Consider the following 18,969-nt stretch of genomic DNA (forward strand, 5'->3'; position numbering starts at 1 on the left):
GAGTGTTAGAACACTGGTGTTCAGTGTCATTGAATGTTACAATGCTGGTGCTCAGTGTTACTGAGTGTTAGAACACTGGTCTTCAGTGTCAGTGAGTTTTAGAACGTTGTTGCTCAGTGTTATTAAGTGTTAGACTGCTGGTGTGCAGTTTTAGTGAGTGTTATAATGCTGGTGCTCAGTGTCAGTCAATGTTAGAACCCTGGTGTTCTGTGTTAGTGAGTGTTAGAACGCTGGTGTTCAGTGTTAGTCAGTGTTAGAACGCTGATATTCAATGTCAGTGAGTGTTAGAACACTGGTGTTCAGTGTCATTGAGTGTTAGAATGCTGGTGCTCAGTGTTAGTGAGTGTTAGAATGCTGGTGCTCAGAGTTTGTGAGTGTTAGAACGCTGGTGCTCAGTGTCAGTGAGTGTTAGAACACTGGTGTTCAGTGTCAGTGAGTGTTAGAACACTGGTGTTCAGTGTCAGTGAGTGTTAGAATACTGGTGCTCAGTGTCAGTGAGTGTTAGAACGCAGGTGTTCAAAGTTCATAGTGTTAGAACACGGGTGCTTAGTGTTAATGAGTGTTAGAACACAGGTCTTCGGTGTCAGTGAGTGTTAGAACGCTGTTGCCCAGTGTTAGTGAGTGTTAGAATGCTGGTGTTCAGTTTTAGTGAGTGTTAGAACACTGGTGTTCAATGTCAGTGAGTGTTAGAACACTGGTGTTCAGTGTCAGTGAGTGTTAGAATACTGGTGCTCAGTGTCAGTGAGTGTTAGAACGCAGGTGTTCAAAGTTCATAGTGTTAGAACACGGGTGCTTAGTGTTAATGAATGTTAGAACACTGGTCTTCGGTGTCAGTGAGTGTTAGAACGCTGTTGCCCAGTGTTGGTGAGTGTTAGAATGCTGATGTTCAGTTTTAGTGAGTGTTATAATGCTGGTGCTAAGTCTCAGTGAGTGTTAGAATGCAGGTGTTCTGTGTTAGTAGTGTTAGAACATTAGTGCTGAGTGTTAGTGAGTATTAGAACACTGTTCCTCAGTGTCAGTGAGTGTTAGAATACTGGGATTCAATGTTAATAGCGTTAGAACGCTGGTGCTCAGTGTCAGTGAGTGTTAGAACACTGGTGTTCAATGTCAGTGAGTGTTAGAACACTGGTGTTCAATGTCAGTGAGTGTTAGAACACTGGTGATCAGTGTCAGTCAGTGTTAGAACGCTGGTGTTCTGTGTTAGTGAGTGTTAGAACGCTGGTGTTCAGTGTTAGTCAGTGTTAGAATGCTGATATTCAATGTCAATGAGTGTTAGAACACTGGTGTTCAGCGTCATTGAGTGTTAGAATGCTGGTGCTCAGCGTTAGTGAGTGTTAGAATGCTGGTGCTCAGCGTTAGTGAGTGTTAGAATGCTGGTGTCCAGTGTTAGTGAGGGTTAGAATGCTGGTGCTCAGTGTCAGTGAGTGCTAGAACGCTGGTGTACAGTGTTATTAGTGTTAGAATACTAGTATTCAGTGTCAGTGAGTGTTAGAGCACTGGTGTTCAGTGCTAGTAGTGTTAGAACACTGGTGTTCAGTGTCAGTGAGTGTTAGAACGCAGGTGTTCAAAGTTCATAGTGTTAGAACACAGGTGCTTAGTGTCAATGAGTGTTAGAATACTGGTCCTCAGTGTCAGTGAGTGTTAGAACGCTGTTGCCCAGTGTCAGTGAGTGTTAGTAGTGGTAGAACATTAGTGCTCAGTGTTAGTGAGTATTAGAACACTGTTGCTCAGTGTCAGTGAGTGTTAGAATGCTGGGATTCAATGTTAATAGCGTTAGAACGCTGGTGCTCAGTGTCAGTGAGTGCTATAACGCTGGTGTTCAGTGTTAGTAGTGTTAGAACACTAGTATTCAGTGTCAGTGAGTGTTAGAGCACTGGTGTTCAGTGCTAGTAGTGTTAGAACACTGGTGTTCAGTGTCAGTGAGTGTTAGAACGCAGGTGTTCAAAGTTCATAGTGTTAGAACACGGGTGCTTAGTGTTAATGAGTGTTAGAACACTGGTCTTCAGTGTCAGTGAGTGTTAGAATGCTGGTGCGCAGTGTTAGTGAGTGTTAGAACACTGGTGTTCAGTATCAGCGAGTGTTACAGAATAGGTGTTTAGTGTCAGTCAGTGTTAGAACACTGATGTTCAGTGTCTGTGAGTGTTAGAACACTGATATTCAATGTCAGTGAGTGTTAGAACGCTGGTGTTCAGGGTCATTGAGTATTAGAATGCTGGTGCTCAGCGTTAGTAAATGTTAGAACGCTGGCGTTCAGTGTGAGGGAGCGTTAGAATACTGGTGCTCACTGTCAGTGAGTGTTAGAACACTGGTGATCAGCATCGGTCAGTGTTAGAACGCTGGTCTTCAGTGTTAGTGAGTGTTAGAACACTGGTGTTCAGTGTCATTGAATGTTACAATGCTGGTGCTCAGTGTTACTGAGTGTTAGAATGCTGGTGTTCAGTGTTAGTGAGTGTTAGAAGGCTGGTGCTCAGTGTCAGTGAGTATTGGATCGCAGGTGTTCAGTGTTACTGGTGTTAGAACACTGGTGCTCAGTGTTAGTGAGTGTTAGAACACTGGTGTTCAGGGTCAGTGAGTATTAGAGAATTGGTGTTCAGTGTCAGTCAGTGTTAGAACGCTGATGGTCAGTGTCAGTGAGTCCTAGAACACTGCTGTTCTGTGTTAGTGAGCATTAGAACACTGGTGTTCAGTGTCAGTGAGTTTTAGAGCACTGGTGTTCAGTGTTAGTAGTGTTAGAACGCTGGTGTTCAGTGTCAGTGAGTGTTAGAGAATTGGTGTTCAGTGTCAGTCAATGTTAGAACGCTGGTGTTCAGTGTCAGTGAGTCCTAGAACACTACTGTTCTGTGCTAGTGAGCGTTAGAACACTGGTGTTCTGTGTCAGTGAGTTATGGAGCACTGGTATTCAGTGTTAGTAATGTTAGAACGCTGGTGTTCAGTGTCAGTGAGTGTTAGAACACTGCCGTTCAGAGTTAGTGAGTGTTAAAACATTGGTGTTCACTGTCAATAAGTGTTAGAACGCTGAGCTTCAGGGTCAGTGTGTGTTAGAACACCGGTCTTCAGGGTCAGTCCTGGTATTCTGGTGCCCAAGAATGCTACTCTAGAACCATAGAACCATAGAACACTACAGCACAGAAAACAGGCCATTTGGCCCTTCTAGTCTGTGCCGAAATATTATTCCGCTAGTCCCATTGACCTGCACCTAGTCCATAATCCGCCAGACCTCTCCCATTCAGGTATCTATCTAATTTATTCTTAAAACTTAAGAGTGAGCCCGTATTTAACACGGCAGACGGTAGCTCGTTCCACACTCTCACCACTCTGAGTGAAGAAGTTCCCCCTAATGTTCCCCATAAACCTTTCCCCTTTCACCCTAAAGCCATGTCCTCTCATGTTTATTTCTCCTAATCTAAGTGGAAAGAGCCTACTCGCATTTATTCTGTCTATACCCCTCATAATTTTGTACTCTCTGGTGCAATCTCAGTGTATACACAAGCACTTAATGATATCACGTGTTACTATAGAGCTGTTCAGTGTTGCAGCAGTTATCATGATAGTGCTCAGTGGCTGCAGTGTTTGCATTATGTGCTCCATGGGAGGATGGTGGCTTGGCCTAAATAGCCAAGTGGTTATGGTACTGGGCTTGTAACCCCAAGATCAAGAGTTCAAATCTCACCAGGGCAAATTATGAAACAATGGGAGGGTGGTTTGGATTGTTGTATGTTGCTCCCGGGCATCAGTTTGCTGATGTTCACCTCAAACTCTTACACGTCAATAAAAGACATCTGGGTGACAAGCTGGAAACAACTGAGCCTGAGGAGCAGCTCCTCAGCAGGAGTCAACATCTGGGAGTAGGGGAGAGGGTGGGAGTGAACATTGGAAAGAAAAGAGTGGGAACATTCCAGAATGAAAAGGCTTGATATAATTCTAATAGACATCTATTGCACTCTAATAATAAATAAAAAATTAGTATGGATAGCAGATGTGGAAGTGCTGTCAGATGTAGAGATTTCAATTTAAATTTCACAGGGAGCTCAGTGTCTGAAAGAAGCCTTTAGTCTGATAGAAAAGTCTAGAAACACACTGACTTAGAAATAAACCTGCAGCAGATTTCATTGGCCACTCAAACCAAGAGGCTCAAGGTTTGATGGAAATTCACTAAGTGGGAATGAGGACCTCAATGCCTACATTACCAGACCTCAGGTAAATGCTGGGAGGGGAGAGTGGTTTTGGAGTGAATTATGGAGGGTGCCCAATATGATTTTTGTGGAGTCAGAGGATGACTGCTGTTAATTCTGGTTTCAGAGGCCATGTAAATTTTTTAAAAATACACTTATTCGCCTGCTCCTAATTACCGACAAGTATTGAAAATGAGTCCTTTAATAGGATTAAGGCCCCTAATTTACCTATATCCTAGAAAAAGACCCCACAAATATAGCAGTGGGGACTATTGCCAGCGTCAATTGGGCACAGGGTGACCCACTGCTAAATTGGTATGCTTTGTGCCAGTTTTACACCCAAGAAACAGGGACAGGGCCCCCCAGTTTCTACTCCACAAAGTGCTGGTGTTGCTACTCACATTGACTTTCACAAATTAGATAGCCTGGCAGTGAAGCATAGAACTGGAGCCTAATCTTTAGAGAATTACAGAGACATACATGGCATATCGTATGCCTCTAATCCAAGAGCACAGTTTCAGCTCGATCCTATATATATGTGTATATATATATATATATATATATATATATATATATATATATATATATATATATATATATATATATAAATATATATATATATACACACACATCTCTCTTTCGTAATTTTGATGTTTGAAATTGAATTTTGCCAACAAAACAAAAATCAATTTTCTCAGGAAATGCAGTAAAGCTGTTTGCATGGCAATCTGGGGATGGCACCATTTCAAATGTGCTCATATATTTAAAATGTCTAATCTCTAATTGGTTCACTTTTCAGGACAAGTAACTCTTTCAAGTACAAACAAGTTTCCATCTGTTCCTATTCAGATGAAGTTACATTGTTTCATAGTTTGCCATTGTGAAATTTGAACTCTTGATTCATAGTTTGCCATTGTGAGATTTGAACTCTTGATAGTTTTGCCATTGTGAGATTTGAACTCTTGATAATCTTTTAAATCAAGCTCTCCACCTCCAGTGATGTTGTAACTCCTTCGAGTACAAACCCGTTTCCATCTGTTTCAGATGAAGTTACATTGTTTCATAGTTTACCATTGTGAGATTTGAACTCTTGATTTCAGATGAAGTTACATTGTTTCATGATTTTACCATTGTGAGATTTGAACTCTTGATCTTAGGGTTACAAACCCAGTACCATAACCACTTGGCTATTTAGGCCAAACTTTGAACTCTTGAACTTGGGGTTACAATTCCAGTACCATAACCACTTGGCTATTTAGGCCAAGCCCAAAGCCTACTGCACCTGGTATTCCCAGGCATTCTCCCATCCAAGTACTAACCAGGACTGAGTCTGCTTAGCTTCCGAGATCAGACGAGATCAGGCGTTTTCAGACTAGTATGGCCATAGGCAACAAAGCACTGAAGAGCTGGCTTAGTTACACATTTTTACAGCACCAGCATTGTTTCATAGTTTGCCATTGTGAGATTTGAACTTTTGATACTCTTTTGAGTAAACCTGTTTCCATCTGTTTCAGATGAAGTTACATTGTTTCATAGTTTGCCATTGTGAGATTTGAACTCTTGATACTCTTTCGAGTACAAACCTGTTTCCATCTGTTTCAGATGAAGTCACATTGTTCCATAGTTTGCCATTGTGAGATTTGAACTCTTGATCTTGGGGTTACAAACCCAGTACCATAACCACTTGGCTATTTAGGCCAAGCTTAAAAGTGTCTTGTTTCCTCTTGAGGATGAAGACAACTTCACCCTTCCCTTAGAAATAAGCATCACTGATGTCAACTTGTCTTTCATTTGTAACTCTTTTGAGTACAAACATGTTTCCATCTGTTCCTATTCGGATGAAGTTACATTGTTTCATAGTTTGCCATTGTGAGATTTGAACTCTTGATACTCTTTTGAGTAAACCTGTTTCCATCTGTTTCAGATGAAGTTACATTGTTTCATAGTTTGCCATTGTGAGATTTGAACTCTTGATCTTGGGGTTACAAACCCAGTACCATAACCACTTGGCTATTTAGGCCAAGCCTAAATGACTAGCCTTTAACTGGCAATTTTCAGGAACCTACACCTGATTTCTCTATAAAGCGACTGCGATAGGACTCGTACCTGCAATCGTCTGATAGCATCAGTACAAACACCGAAGTCAGACGCCTTATCCATTAGGCCACGCTGCCTGTACTTAAACCTGTTTTCCATCTGTTTCAGATGAAGTTATATTGTTTTATAGTTGGCCATTGTGAGATTTGAACTCTTGATCTTGGGGTTACAAACCCAATACCATAACCACTTGGCTATTTATATGAGCACAGGCGAATCCCCAGTTAATGCCCACCACCTGAATACAATTAAACACCCAATTAATGTACAAATAACAGCGACTGCTAGAAATAAAACTGGTGAACAAATGTGAGGCCCACAACCTCAATGACTGGAATGTGCCAGGCAACCATCAGTTTTAAAAAAATATTTCCTTTGGCACGACTGACTGGCATTATGGTGACCAGGTCTGCTTGACATTATCTGCCTTACAAGAAAAACAGTAAAAACAATTATCAGCCAAGTGCAGGTTTCTATCTCTTAACAGGATAAAAATACATTCCCCCTTTACTGCTTGATGCATTCTAATTACAGCAAAGTGTATTCTTTCTTAAAGGAGTGCTCAACATTCAAACTGCTGCAGAGAATCGTGATTGAGTTTTATCAGCGTGTTCAATTCTATTCAATTTGTTTTGAATGTTATGTTTATATAGTTACACAGATGGTATAAGCAGAGGAAGATTAATTGCTGAACCTATAAGTGTGTGAGAGATGATATCACAAAGGAGTTAAAATGATATAATTGCTGTTAATTCAGCCACCTTTGCACTGTCAGCTCCCTGGGAATCTGGTAATCTAATCAATATCTACTGTTTGAATAAATTGAAACATTATTTTTACAAACTCACAGGGTTCTATCTGAAATATAACACACACACACTCAATCAGTGCTGTTTTATTCCAAGGCAACATTGCTGAAGTAAATGATGAGAATGATCCCAGACATAAGCATTGCTGACTCTGGAATTCTGAAACAAAAACAGAAAAATGCTGGAACTTTGCAGCCAGGTCAGTCAGCATTCAGGGAGGGGCCAGTGCCTCAACATGGATGATGGCCAATCAGAAAAGGAATCCTGTTTTACTGAATGTCATTCAAATATTCACCATGGGTGAAACCAATGTTCCCAAAAACAAGGACTGTTTGTAATTGAGCACTATTTTAATCGTGGCCTAGTCAGTGATTTGTAGGAACATAGGTGCAGGAGTAGGCCATTCGGCCCATCAAGCCTGCACTGCCATTCAATTAGATCATGGCTGATCATCTACCTTAACTCCACTTTCCTGTACTATCTCCATGTCCCTTGATGTCATTAGTCTCCAGAAATCTATTGATTTCTGTCTTGAACATATTCAATGATTGAGCTTCCACAGCCCTCTGGGGTAGAGTAGTCCAAAGATTCACCACCCTCTGAGTGTTCAGACCCAGTATTACCCTTTAGCTTTTGCCTATAACCTTCCTAAGAAAACCCAGGATTCCATGTGTTTTATTTTTAAAACAGATTTATCAACTTAAAGATGCATGTGTCTGAGCCCCATAAGTCTCCTTACTTCTAAAGTTTTTGCATTTAATGTGCAATTTCTTTCCTTATTCTTTCTCCCAAAATGAAACATCTTGCATTAAATTCTATTTAATAGCTATCTGCCCAAACTACCAGCCTATTTCCTCCTGAAGTCACTTACTGTCCTCTTCGCAGGGAACCATATTTTTGTATCTGTTGTAAATTTAGAAAGTGTGCCGAAGTCCAGAGCATTTATGTATGATGAGAAGTGTGGCAGTCCCAACAATGATCTGTCAGCTGCACCACTGTTGCATACCTTAATCCAAAAAACACTCTTTAGCCAGCGTTCTGTTTTCTGTCCTTTATGCATCCTGCTATTCATGCTGTAACACACCTTGTAATAAATGCCATGTGACTTAATTTTATCCAATGGACATCTTATGTGAACAACTTTTGAAAACCTATATACACATCATCCACTGCATTCCCATTATCAATATGCTCTATTATTTCCTCAAACAACTCAATTAAATGTGTCAGTCACTGCTTGCTTTTTAAGGACTTAACTTGCTGTCCTAATTTGTTTTGAAATGAGTATTAATTTATGCTGTTTTCTGACCTGTAGAATCTTGCCCAGAAGAAATAAGACTTGCGTTTATATAATCCTTTTCACAACCATCAGACATCTCAAAATGCTTTACTGCCAATGAAGTATTTTTGAATTGTAGTCACTGTTGTAACGTAGCAAATGCAGTAGTCTATTTGTGCACAGCGAGCTCCCACAAACAGCAAAGAGAAAATGATGAGATAATCTGTTTTTGTGATAGTGATTGAGTGATAAATATTGGCCAGGACACCGGAGATAACTCCCCTTTTCTTCTTCAAAATAGTGTCATGGGATCTTTTATGTCTACCTGAGGGAGCAGACAGGGCCTCAGTGGAACATCTCATCTGAAAGGTGGTAGCTTCAACAGTGCAGCATTCCCTCGATGCTACACTGGAGGCAATCTAGATTTCTGCACTCAAGTCTTTGGAGTGAACGCAGGACTTTGTGACTCAGAGCTAAGAGTGCTACTAACTGAGCCATGGCTGACATGACATTAGGCTGACTGCTCTAGAGTTATCTGGTGCCTGTTTTACCCCTTTCTCTCCTCTGGAACAGCAAAGAACACTGTAAAAGACTTCAAGAAGATAGAGGTAAGAGGAATGGGTGGACAGTTAGATGAGCAAGAAACTCAAGGTTTCAAATATATAATTCCCTGATAGGGCAGGTAGGTAAAGCCATAAAAAGACAACATCAATCTTCTGATGAATGCCTGGGAAGGGGTAAATGGGAAATGACATCATTACTACAATAAAGATCCTTCAGTGCTTCTGATCTCTGGAGCAGTGAAGCCATACAGTGAGTAGTGGAATGGAGACCTACTCGGGTTTAAGAGACAAAGGTGCTACCAACAATTGTCTGTGTGTGAGAGAGAGGAAGAAATTGAAAGGAGGAATGAGGGAGAGGGGAATGAAAAAAAGGAGAGTGGAGAAACAGAATTGGACAATTCGGCATCGAGGGTGGAAATGAAGAAAGAGAAATGGAGATAAAATCAAAAAGGAGAGTGAGAGAAGGGGGATTAAGTGAAGGAATGATGAAAGAGAAATAAGAGATAAAAAAAATAGAATCAGAGAGGAGGAATGAGGGGACGAAAAGACAAGAGAGAAATAAGGGAGAAAGTGAATGAAAAGGGGAAGAGAGAAGGAGAGTTGGAATGAAAATGAGGATAAATGAGACATATTGTAAGAGAAGTGGGGAAGAAAGAAAAGGACTGAGAGTGGCAAAAAGAAAAAGAATATAAAAGAGATAAAAAGAGCAGGAATAATATGAGTAATAGAAAGGAGATTGGGAAAGAAATGGAATATGGGAGAGTGGGACCAAAAGTGGATAATAAATCAGGCAGAGAGGAAGAACAGGAGAGTGAGAGGGAATAACAGAATGCATCCCAGGCTTACATTAAATATCTGGAAACCAAACTTATTACGAGTCGCATCGATGGAAGAGATTCCAAAATTAAAATTACAGCAAAAAGACTGACGAACATACTTGTATATTATAATCAAAACCTGTGGCTCTTTGTCAACATCCAATTTCTTTTCCTGGCTTGGGTTTGAAAGATTGCACGCCTATGTGGAAGAAGCTGGATTGATGAGCATCTTTTTACAATTCCCCCTTTCACATGTTCTTATAGTGTACAGAAAGGTCAATGTTCTGAGAAGTCAAAGTGAATTGTTGGAACACAAAGTGATCTTTCCACTCACCTATTAGCCACAGGCCAGCAAAGATTCCTTTCAAATACTGGAAGCTGAGAACGGTGGCAGCATCCTGTCACAAGTCGGTACACATACGTCCGTGATAGAGCCCTGAATCGAGCATTGAAGTTATCAGCCACTCGAAAAGCTTTTAAGACACTGTCAAAAAATGTTTTTGAAAAAAGGTCTTTATCAGGTACAGGGTATAAGTTACGATTGAAAGGCAGTCAGAAAGTCTGCTGTTCAGCCCATTGTTATTTACGTTAAAGTGTATGAGCTATGCTCAAAACTGATTATTGCAAATATGTCTGGTCAGTAATAGTTTAAATAAGGCTTATCTTACAGACTTGGAAATACCTCTTGCCGAGTGCCAGAATAAGCTCAGCAAACCATTATATTTAATAATCCTGCTCCATTATAAAAAGCTGTTCGCTATTCTCTATATAACATAGGATTGTGAGCATGTTACATGGTTTATATACACATATATTGATGTATTGTCTTGTCCATGCCAGGCACTCCCTCTCCACAAACTTTATTTCCTGTGCCATGATTTGGAACCTCCGTTTTTATGTCAATATTTATCATTGAAACTATGGCTGAGTTTTTGTGCCCTGCCAAAGTTGGGAGCGGAGATGAACAGGGTCTGAAAATGCTGATGCCAGTTGACGTGCTGGCTTCCTGACCCTGTGCCTGGCGCCAGCCTTTTTGCCGAGATGGGTTTGGGGCTGGCAATGATGCCCAATCCCACAAGGGGTGCAGCCCACTTGCTGCCCTTAATTGGATGGCGAGCCCTTCTCTATGCCAATTAAGGGGGCTCCACTGTGAAAATCCCAGAGTGACTGCATCCCCCAGGGACAGGTTCGGGACCCAGAAACAGTCCCGACTCCTGTGGAGTCTGCCTATGGAGTGAAACTTCAGCCTTGTATATGTAAACGTTTAAAATAGAAATGTCCCATAGGAAATATTATCATGGAAGAACACAAAATTAACATGTCAACGTTTTACTGTTCAATCTGTTGATGAAACAATTAAATTTACTCAAAATGTTTTTTCAAAAAAAAATCATCCAGCAACTTTTTTCTCAGCAATTAAAATTTTTAATATTAAAATAAGGTTCCAAACAATTGTTCTAAATTGCATTTCACAATAACATGATTATATTCAGTGGGTTGATCAGCATTTGGTAAGAAAGAGATAGATTAATATTTTGGATCAGAGCCTTCATCAGATCTATGAGTGCATTTTCCCATGTTTTATTTCAAACTAATAGATCTCATTCAATATTGCTCAAATGAGTCATAGGTGCACCGTATAAGGCAGAAGATTGGCATTTCTGATTTATAATTCCTGAAAGTTTGTTTTTATTATATGGCATTCTGGAGTTTTTAACCAGTTTTAATCAGTTTTAAGCAGTAGTTTGAGGATCGAGCTCATCATCTGGCAACAGTAAATAAGTGGCATTTGCACCTTCCCCTTTTTACAGCATGAAGTACCAGTTGGACGTTAATAATGTGTCAGGTAACAGCAATCGAGAGATTTAAATACACTGAGGGAGAGGTACAGGCTTTGGCATCATTTCAACATCATTGTAGAAACAAAACCAGGGTTTTGGCAGAACTGCAGGGTGGAAAGTGAGGTTAGGCTCACTGGAATATTCCTAAAATCAGTCAGAAATGGGGGGCCTGGGGGCACAAGGAGAGCCTCTGGATCTGAGCAACAACAACTTGCATTGATTTTGCACCTTTAACCTCGTAAAACATCCCCAGGGCGCCTCACAGAAGCATCCGCAGATGCTTCGGCACTGCTTCGAAGCAGTTTCTGCAAAAAATTGAATTCAGTATGTTGCTGGAATTCTGGGATGTGTCCCCCGGTTTCACAGCTGCAGTTTATTAGAAGTTGAACATTGACTTCCAGCAAACATAGGTGTTATTAATCAGGGCCTTTTTGGTTTTCCTGAGCTGCTTTCAATGAAGTAGATGTGGAGAATGATGAGATGGGATTATTCTGCAAACAACAATTGACGGTAGACTAATTTTGAATTTTAAATCTGCGATTGATGGATTTTTGTCAGCCAAAGGTATTAAGGAATACGGGGCAAGGGCGGCTATGTGAAGTTAGGTTGCAGATCAGCTATGATCTCATTGAATGGCAGAACAGGCTTGAGGGGCTAAATGGCCTCCACCTGTTCCTATGGATAAGGGAAATGCACAATAATAGTGTATTATACAGCTAGGCCTTGATAGTAACCCCAACCACCACTCCCCCACCCCACCAGGATGGGCATGAGGGGGTCAGGAGGAGTGTTTAAAAAATGAAAAAAAGGAGAATTCATCCCCAACTGCCATGTATGCACCTGCTGCCATTTTCCCAGTAGCAGTTTTCGAGGTGTTCAAATGTCCAGCCATGAAGAGGTCGGGCTCCTCCTGAGGCTCCTACAATGAAGTTGAAAGTCTGATTTATATTTTACAGTTGCTGCCCAGGTTTCCCATGGCTCAGGAATCCCGGCTATGGAAGGGAGGTGGAAGCTGTTGGACCCACCAAGTTAAGTGTCTTTTCCAGTCCTCCATGTGGGCCAGCAGGAGCAGGAGTTCTTACCCCTCTCCCCCGAGCGCTGTAAAAAGTCTTTGACCCTCCCCTCTGCCAATCACAGCCTCTTTCTCCACCCTCTTCTGATGGCCGGCCTCCGCCTTCCAGACCCAATGGCCTCTCTCTTCAAGCTGTGGACTATCTCCAGAAATTTAACTTAAAAGTTGCATCTTTTACCATTCAGCCCCACGAACATGTGAGGGGCACGACTTCTCTCTCCAATTAACGAGATGCCCGCGCCGATACAATATATGAGGCGAGCCAAAGCAGGAGTATGCATTCTCATTTAGGTCTTGAAAGCACTGGGATAACTCTATTGCTGGCATGATGTCATCCTTTGATACACCTTTACATGGTTCCAATATCCTTTCTATAATGGTCACATTGTACTGCAGCTGCGTTTTAATCAATGCCTTGTACAGAATCCTCGCTTTTGTATTCAAAATTCAGAAGCCGATCTGTCCTTTTTTTAAGGCTTTTCCTGCCCTAAATCTGCTCATAAAAATGTGTACCTTTGCCCTTAGGTTGATGTTTCTCCACTCAAATAAAAAAGTTCTGATTTAGCGTATACTTCCACACCCCCTTCTTCTTCCACAATGTATTACTTCACGTTCATTTACATTGAACTGCAATTCCCTGGGCTCGCTGCACATCTTGTCAATCTGAGAAACATCTATTATCTCCCCCAGACAGTTACCTCCTGCCCTTCAACTTGCTGGAGTTCAGTTGAAAAATGGAGATAAAAGGACCTACAGTTCCATTTGCATTATGGGTGTTAGTATAGCCTGACTCCTAATACAATTACTTTGCACTGGAAAGCAAGAGTCCCCAATCCCAGTTCTGTTAACTTCCCACAGCAAGGCAAGCTGTGAACCGAGGCCCAGGTGTACACAGGTCAGTTAGTTCTGCCTAGGGCTGCAGGTGTAGTAGAGGCAGATAGTGAGCACTACTGTTTTAGAAATGGAAGAGTCCACTCAGAAGCCAATGTTGCACAAGTAAATTTGGGGTAGAAGAGAGCAAAAGTTTTAACAGCAGTTCTATCATTATTAAAAGAATTAAATCATCATTAAAAGAAACAAGAGTGACACGAGGAAAAACATTTTTATGCAATGAGTGGTTAGGAACTGGAACGCATTGCCTGAGAGTGTGGTGGAGGCAGATTCAATTGAGGTTTTGAAAAGAGAATTGGATATTATCTGAAGTTAAGTTAAAAAATTTGCAGGGTTACGGGAAAAGGTGGGTGAGTGGAACTTGGTGAGTTGCTCTTCCAAAGAGCCAGCATGGACACAACAGGCCAAATGGCATCCTTCTGTGCTGTAAACATTCTAGGATTCTATTTATCTTATGTCAAGCTGGTTGCTGAAAGGCATATGTATCAGCTCTATGGAGTAAGACTAAATTACTTGGGTTTGAAAATGTGATCTATTTTGAGATATCCCTCATTAAAGGACTGTTACAAATATTTAAGGTAAGTCTTGTGGTGCAGTGGGTAGTGTCCCTGCCTCTAAGCCAGAAGCTCCGGGTTCAAGTCCCACCCCAGGACTTGATGGCCAAGGAAGGTTGATTATCAACCTGCAAATCCTTCCAACACAAGCCAATAGCAGCAGTAAAAGCAGGAGCGATTCCTAGTCAGCTGTGTGATGGAAAGAAAGTTGGAGCCTCTAACTCGCTATCTATAGTTCAAGACTACAAATGTATGTAAAAGTGCATGTTGACAAAGGAACTTGGGCTCCCTGAGTGACCTGCAACAAACCCCACCACCACATATATTTAAATAGCTAGTGAACTCTTTTGATCATCAATCTTATTTCCAATTTCTCCCCAGTACTACTTACAGCTTTGTAAAAAGCCTGTTACAATACAGAAAAAGTAATTACTTCATTAGCTAAGTATTGCTCTAAATTTTCTCAAACTATTAAGCTGAAGCTAGGTTTCTGGCCTGACGCCAAGTATGTCTCTTGTTGAATTAATGTAAGCCGTAAACCTGCTTGGCTGATCCTTACAGTTGAAGGAGGTTGTGTTGAAACAAGGGCCAAGAAAGAAAGTGGAGCCAAATAAGGATATTAAGATGTATTTGTAGTTTACAACAAAATATGGTCAATTCCTCCTTTAGTAAGAGATCTAGTCCTACCTCTGATCAACTCATGATGGTTGAGCTTGACTGAGGACATGTTGGGTCACAATGTCATGCTGGAATATACCACATGGCCGGAGGGTGAGAAATAACATAGGCTTTGATAGAGACTTGCGAAAGGTACAGGCTTCACAGGTTGTAGTCAGCTCAGCATTAAATTAATTAAGGTTAGGTAGTGACTGGACCACATTGTTTAAAGTAAATCTAATTGAGCCACACAGTCCAGATAGGTCCTAGTTTTCACAGTCAGTCTGTGCTGAGACCTCATCGTAGATTGGGGCACTACAATTGATTTCAGCACCATTAGTTAGAGCGGGGAAAAGTCAATCAGAGTTCCCACACCTGATCGTCCTCCATTGAATTCTTGTAAGAAGTGCAAATTATAAATATTGGCCAAGGATAGTAACACACCAGTCTGTGTTTCACAAGGTACAATAATGTTGTGGTTATTGGTACTGAACTAACAATCTAGAGGACGTGAATTCAAGTCCCACATTAGCAAGTTGTAAAGTTGAATTCGCACACCTATTGATTTACAGGCTGCTACCAGGAAAATAGCCATGAAAGCTGTCAGACTAACTAATGTCCAGGGAAGGGAATCTGCTGCCTCTATCTGCTCCAGCCAACAAATATGGTAGATGATTAATACCCTCTGGACCATCCCCTCAGTAGTCAGGTCAACCAGAAATAGGCAATAAATGGGTCCTTACGTCCCAAAATGAAAGTATTGTCACTAGCACTAATAGTAGTGAGATTGAAGACAAATTATGAATATCTTCCAAAATGGTAATGTTCATGTGGTTTAAGGGTGATTTTTCCTCTAATATATCAATATCAGCATGCTAAATATGATGAGACACTGGAGGACGGCCATGAAGCTTCACCTTATCAGACTGTGTGTTTGGAAAGAGAAAATAAAAATCCAAAATTGAAAGCTGAAATTTGTCAAGGTACAGTTGACCTGGCAGCTTGGACTTTTTACATATTGGTCTGGGGAAGGGAGAAGTGATTGGGAGAGAGGAAGAGGGCAGGGATTGGGAGGGGATGATCAGGAGGGAACCAGCCACAGACTTCAGCACTGCAATGGAGTCAGGAGGAGCAGTCCTGTACCTCCCAGCTGCACATTCAGGGAAGCATTCTTTTAAAAAACATACCTTTTTGATGGAGGCCTCCACCAATCCCACTGGAAAGGTCGCATGTAGATCACTCTTTCCAGCATGGCTCTGGCGAAATACATAGCAGCTGAGTTGTATGATGGGGGGGTCTCAAACAAGCACTTGGCCCCCTTTTTGAAGATGAAAAGGGCCTAATGCCTGTTTCAGGCTCAGGCCCTCGAAAACTCTTTTGCTGTCTTTACCTATAGGACAGACGGTGCCCTTCCAGCATATAAAGAATGCACATGCCACACCTGCCATATTGGATATGTTGGCACCAGTTCTGCGTCTAAAAAACAGGCAAGTGTTATTGAATTTCTAGGCCATGGTCTCAGTATTCTGTAGGTGTCTTGATACCTGTTTAGCCAACCCTCAATGACATGAAAAAGCTTGGTACCATAACTTGTGAGCATCTTCCATCACATTAGTATGTCCCAAAGTTATTTACATCCAAAGAGGTAGTTTTAAAGCGTGGAAGACCAATATGTACACAGCAAGGTTCCACAAACAGCAAAGAGGCAAATGACCAGGTCAGCTTTTTTGGGTGGTGTTGGTTGAGAGGTAAATGTTGACCAGGACTTTGGGGAAAAAACTGCTCTTCCAATAATGCCCTGGGATCTTTTACATTCACCTGAGAGAGCAGACAGGAAATTGAGTTTAACGAAAGACAGCAACTTCATCAATAGAGCACTGAAGTATCAGCCTACACTATGTGCTCGAGCCTTTGGAGTGAAGCTTGAATCTGTGACCTTCTGCTTCAGAAGCAAGAGTGACACTGCTCAGCCAAGGACACTCCAGTTAAGGAGTGTTGCTTCAATTCTAAAACAGTTTCTAACAAATGAGCATTGTATCAAGAATTTAAATTTCTCTTGCAGCCCTACAGTACTATAAGGAAATACTTGGATAATTTATAACTGTTGATCTTGGGATCAGAGCAGAGCTTTGACAGAGACAGCGTATTGATTAGGCTATGCCAGAAAAAAAATCTATGCAGACTCATCATTTACTGTAATAACTTATTAAAGACCTTACTGGAAGGCCTGGAAGAGTGCCAAGGTTTCTAATGCAGTTTGGCAACCATGTACTGCTCTTACATATACTGCATCTACCCTCTATTCACCATACTCCATAGAATAAGCCTTGGATTTTGATTTTTATTGTTTCTTCTAGAAACAGTTTGATGATGTGAAAGACTTTGCCATGGCCCAGGTAACTATTTGAATTATCCTATGCTGTTGGTGGCCTCCTGTCAGAAGCAGTCTGTTTTAAGATGGCACTGGATTTTGGTCGCTGTTGGCTGCTCCTCAGAGTTCATCTCAGTACAGCTCCAAAGACATTCGAGAAGCTGGACACCATCATGATAAAGCAGGCCACTTGATTGGCACACCATCCACCACCTTCAACATCCAGTGGCTCCACCACCGATGCATAATGGCAGCAGTGTGTACCATCTACAAGATGCAGTGCAGTAACCCACAAAGGCTCCTACAACAGCACCTTCCAAGCCTGCGACCTCTACTACCTAGAAGGTCAAGGGCAGCAGATGCATGGGAACACCACCATCTGTAAGTTCCCTTCCAAGTCACACAACATCCTGACTTGGAAATATATCGCCATTCCTTCACTGTCGTTGGGTCAAAATCCTGGAACTCCCTCCCTAAAAGCTCTGTGGGTGTAACTACAGTGCTTCAAGAAGGCAGCTTACCACCACCTTCTCAGGGGCAATTAGTGCTGGGCAATAAATTCCCCCGTAAAAAGAATAAAAAAAGACAACGTGGATTTTCAGTGTCGCCTCTGTGATCTCAGTTTTAATGAAAACTACCTTGAAAAATATTTGACGAAGCACTTCAAGTCATTCAGCATTCGGATTACAGCACATACTTAACCTCACATCCTTTGATTAAACCCTCTGGTGGCCACCTATCCTGATGACTCATTTGTTAAGCGTAATATCCAGAATGGAACTGAATCACACTGACTAAGAATGTCCCGGGGGGGTTTAATGCCTGGCCTACTCTGACCTACAGCAGCAGCAATCAATCAAACTCAGTGTCCTGGGTTAGGGAAAGAAAATAAGCTAGGGATCCTGCTCCTGATTCCCTCCAGGCATTCTTGCTTGAAGTCACCTATGTGGGTGCTTGGTGGGAACAGGGGGGCCAAATAGGCAACTCCTGCTCCTAATTCATATGTTTAACAGGATAGGGAATAACTATTGTGCCTTTACTGTCATTTAGCCTGCCAACCCTCATTATTTAGGTTCACACACAAGGTAAGCCAATTTGGGTAAGGCATTGGGAAGATGCCAATGACCTTGATATTATAGCACAGCAAGAGTCATGCAGGGGAGACTCCGAGCTCTCTTTCACATTTGGCAATTAATTGTTCAAGCTTCTTGCTGCCTATTAAGCATAAAATTATGCAGCAAAGGTGGACATTCAGCCCATCGTGTCCATGCTGGCTCTTTGAAAAAGCCATCCAATTAGTCTCACTCACCTGCGCTTTCAACATGGCCTGGCAAATCTTTCTTTTAAAGTATATATCAATTCCCTTTTGAAAGTCCACCACTCTTAGAGGCAACCCCCTCCAAGACTGTGACATTCTTCCTAAAGTGTAGGGCCCAGAATTGGACCCAATACTTCAGTTGAGGCCTAATCAGTCATTTATAATGGTTGAGCATAACTTTGTTGCCACACACCAAATGTTTTACGTTGTCTCTCTTTCAACATGATATGCATTCTGAAAGAAATTAAGTCAATATATTATACAAATAGCTATAAACATATACAGATTCATCGTCTTGTTGTTATTCAAATAATTTTCATAACACCCAAACTGACACACTGCTACGCACAGAGATATGAATCCTTAGGCCAGAAAAGATTTTGAAATATTTTTTCCAATATACTTGCAGACAACAAAAAAAAAAAGAGCCAAGCTGAAGATCACAGCATTCAGAGGCTAGGTAGATTTCTCTGACATCATCCAGAGAGAAACAAGGACGTTGCAAAGCAATAGCTCAGTGATTAATA

The 18,969-nt window shown here is 41.4% G+C and overlaps 1 protein-coding gene and 1 pseudogene across 4 annotated transcripts in view; both read right to left on the bottom strand.

The window, feature by feature from the left end:
* The window catches only part of pusl1 (pseudouridine synthase like 1), a 104,728-nt gene that overhangs the window by 66,293 nt on the left and 19,466 nt on the right, over nt 1-18,969 (bottom strand). For all 4 annotated transcript variants that reach the window (XM_041206630.1, XM_041206634.1, XM_041206632.1 and 1 more), the window contains exon 4: nt 10,073-10,222. In XM_041206630.1, the coding sequence (XP_041062564.1) occupies nt 10,073-10,222 (150 nt within the window). The remainder of the gene's footprint in view (nt 1-10,072; nt 10,223-18,969) is intronic.
* Nucleotides 5,443-5,561, bottom strand: LOC121288761 (annotated as a pseudogene).

This window comes from Carcharodon carcharias, chromosome 15, assembly GCF_017639515.1.
Source record: "Carcharodon carcharias isolate sCarCar2 chromosome 15, sCarCar2.pri, whole genome shotgun sequence".
NCBI lineage: Eukaryota > Metazoa > Chordata > Chondrichthyes > Lamniformes > Lamnidae > Carcharodon > Carcharodon carcharias.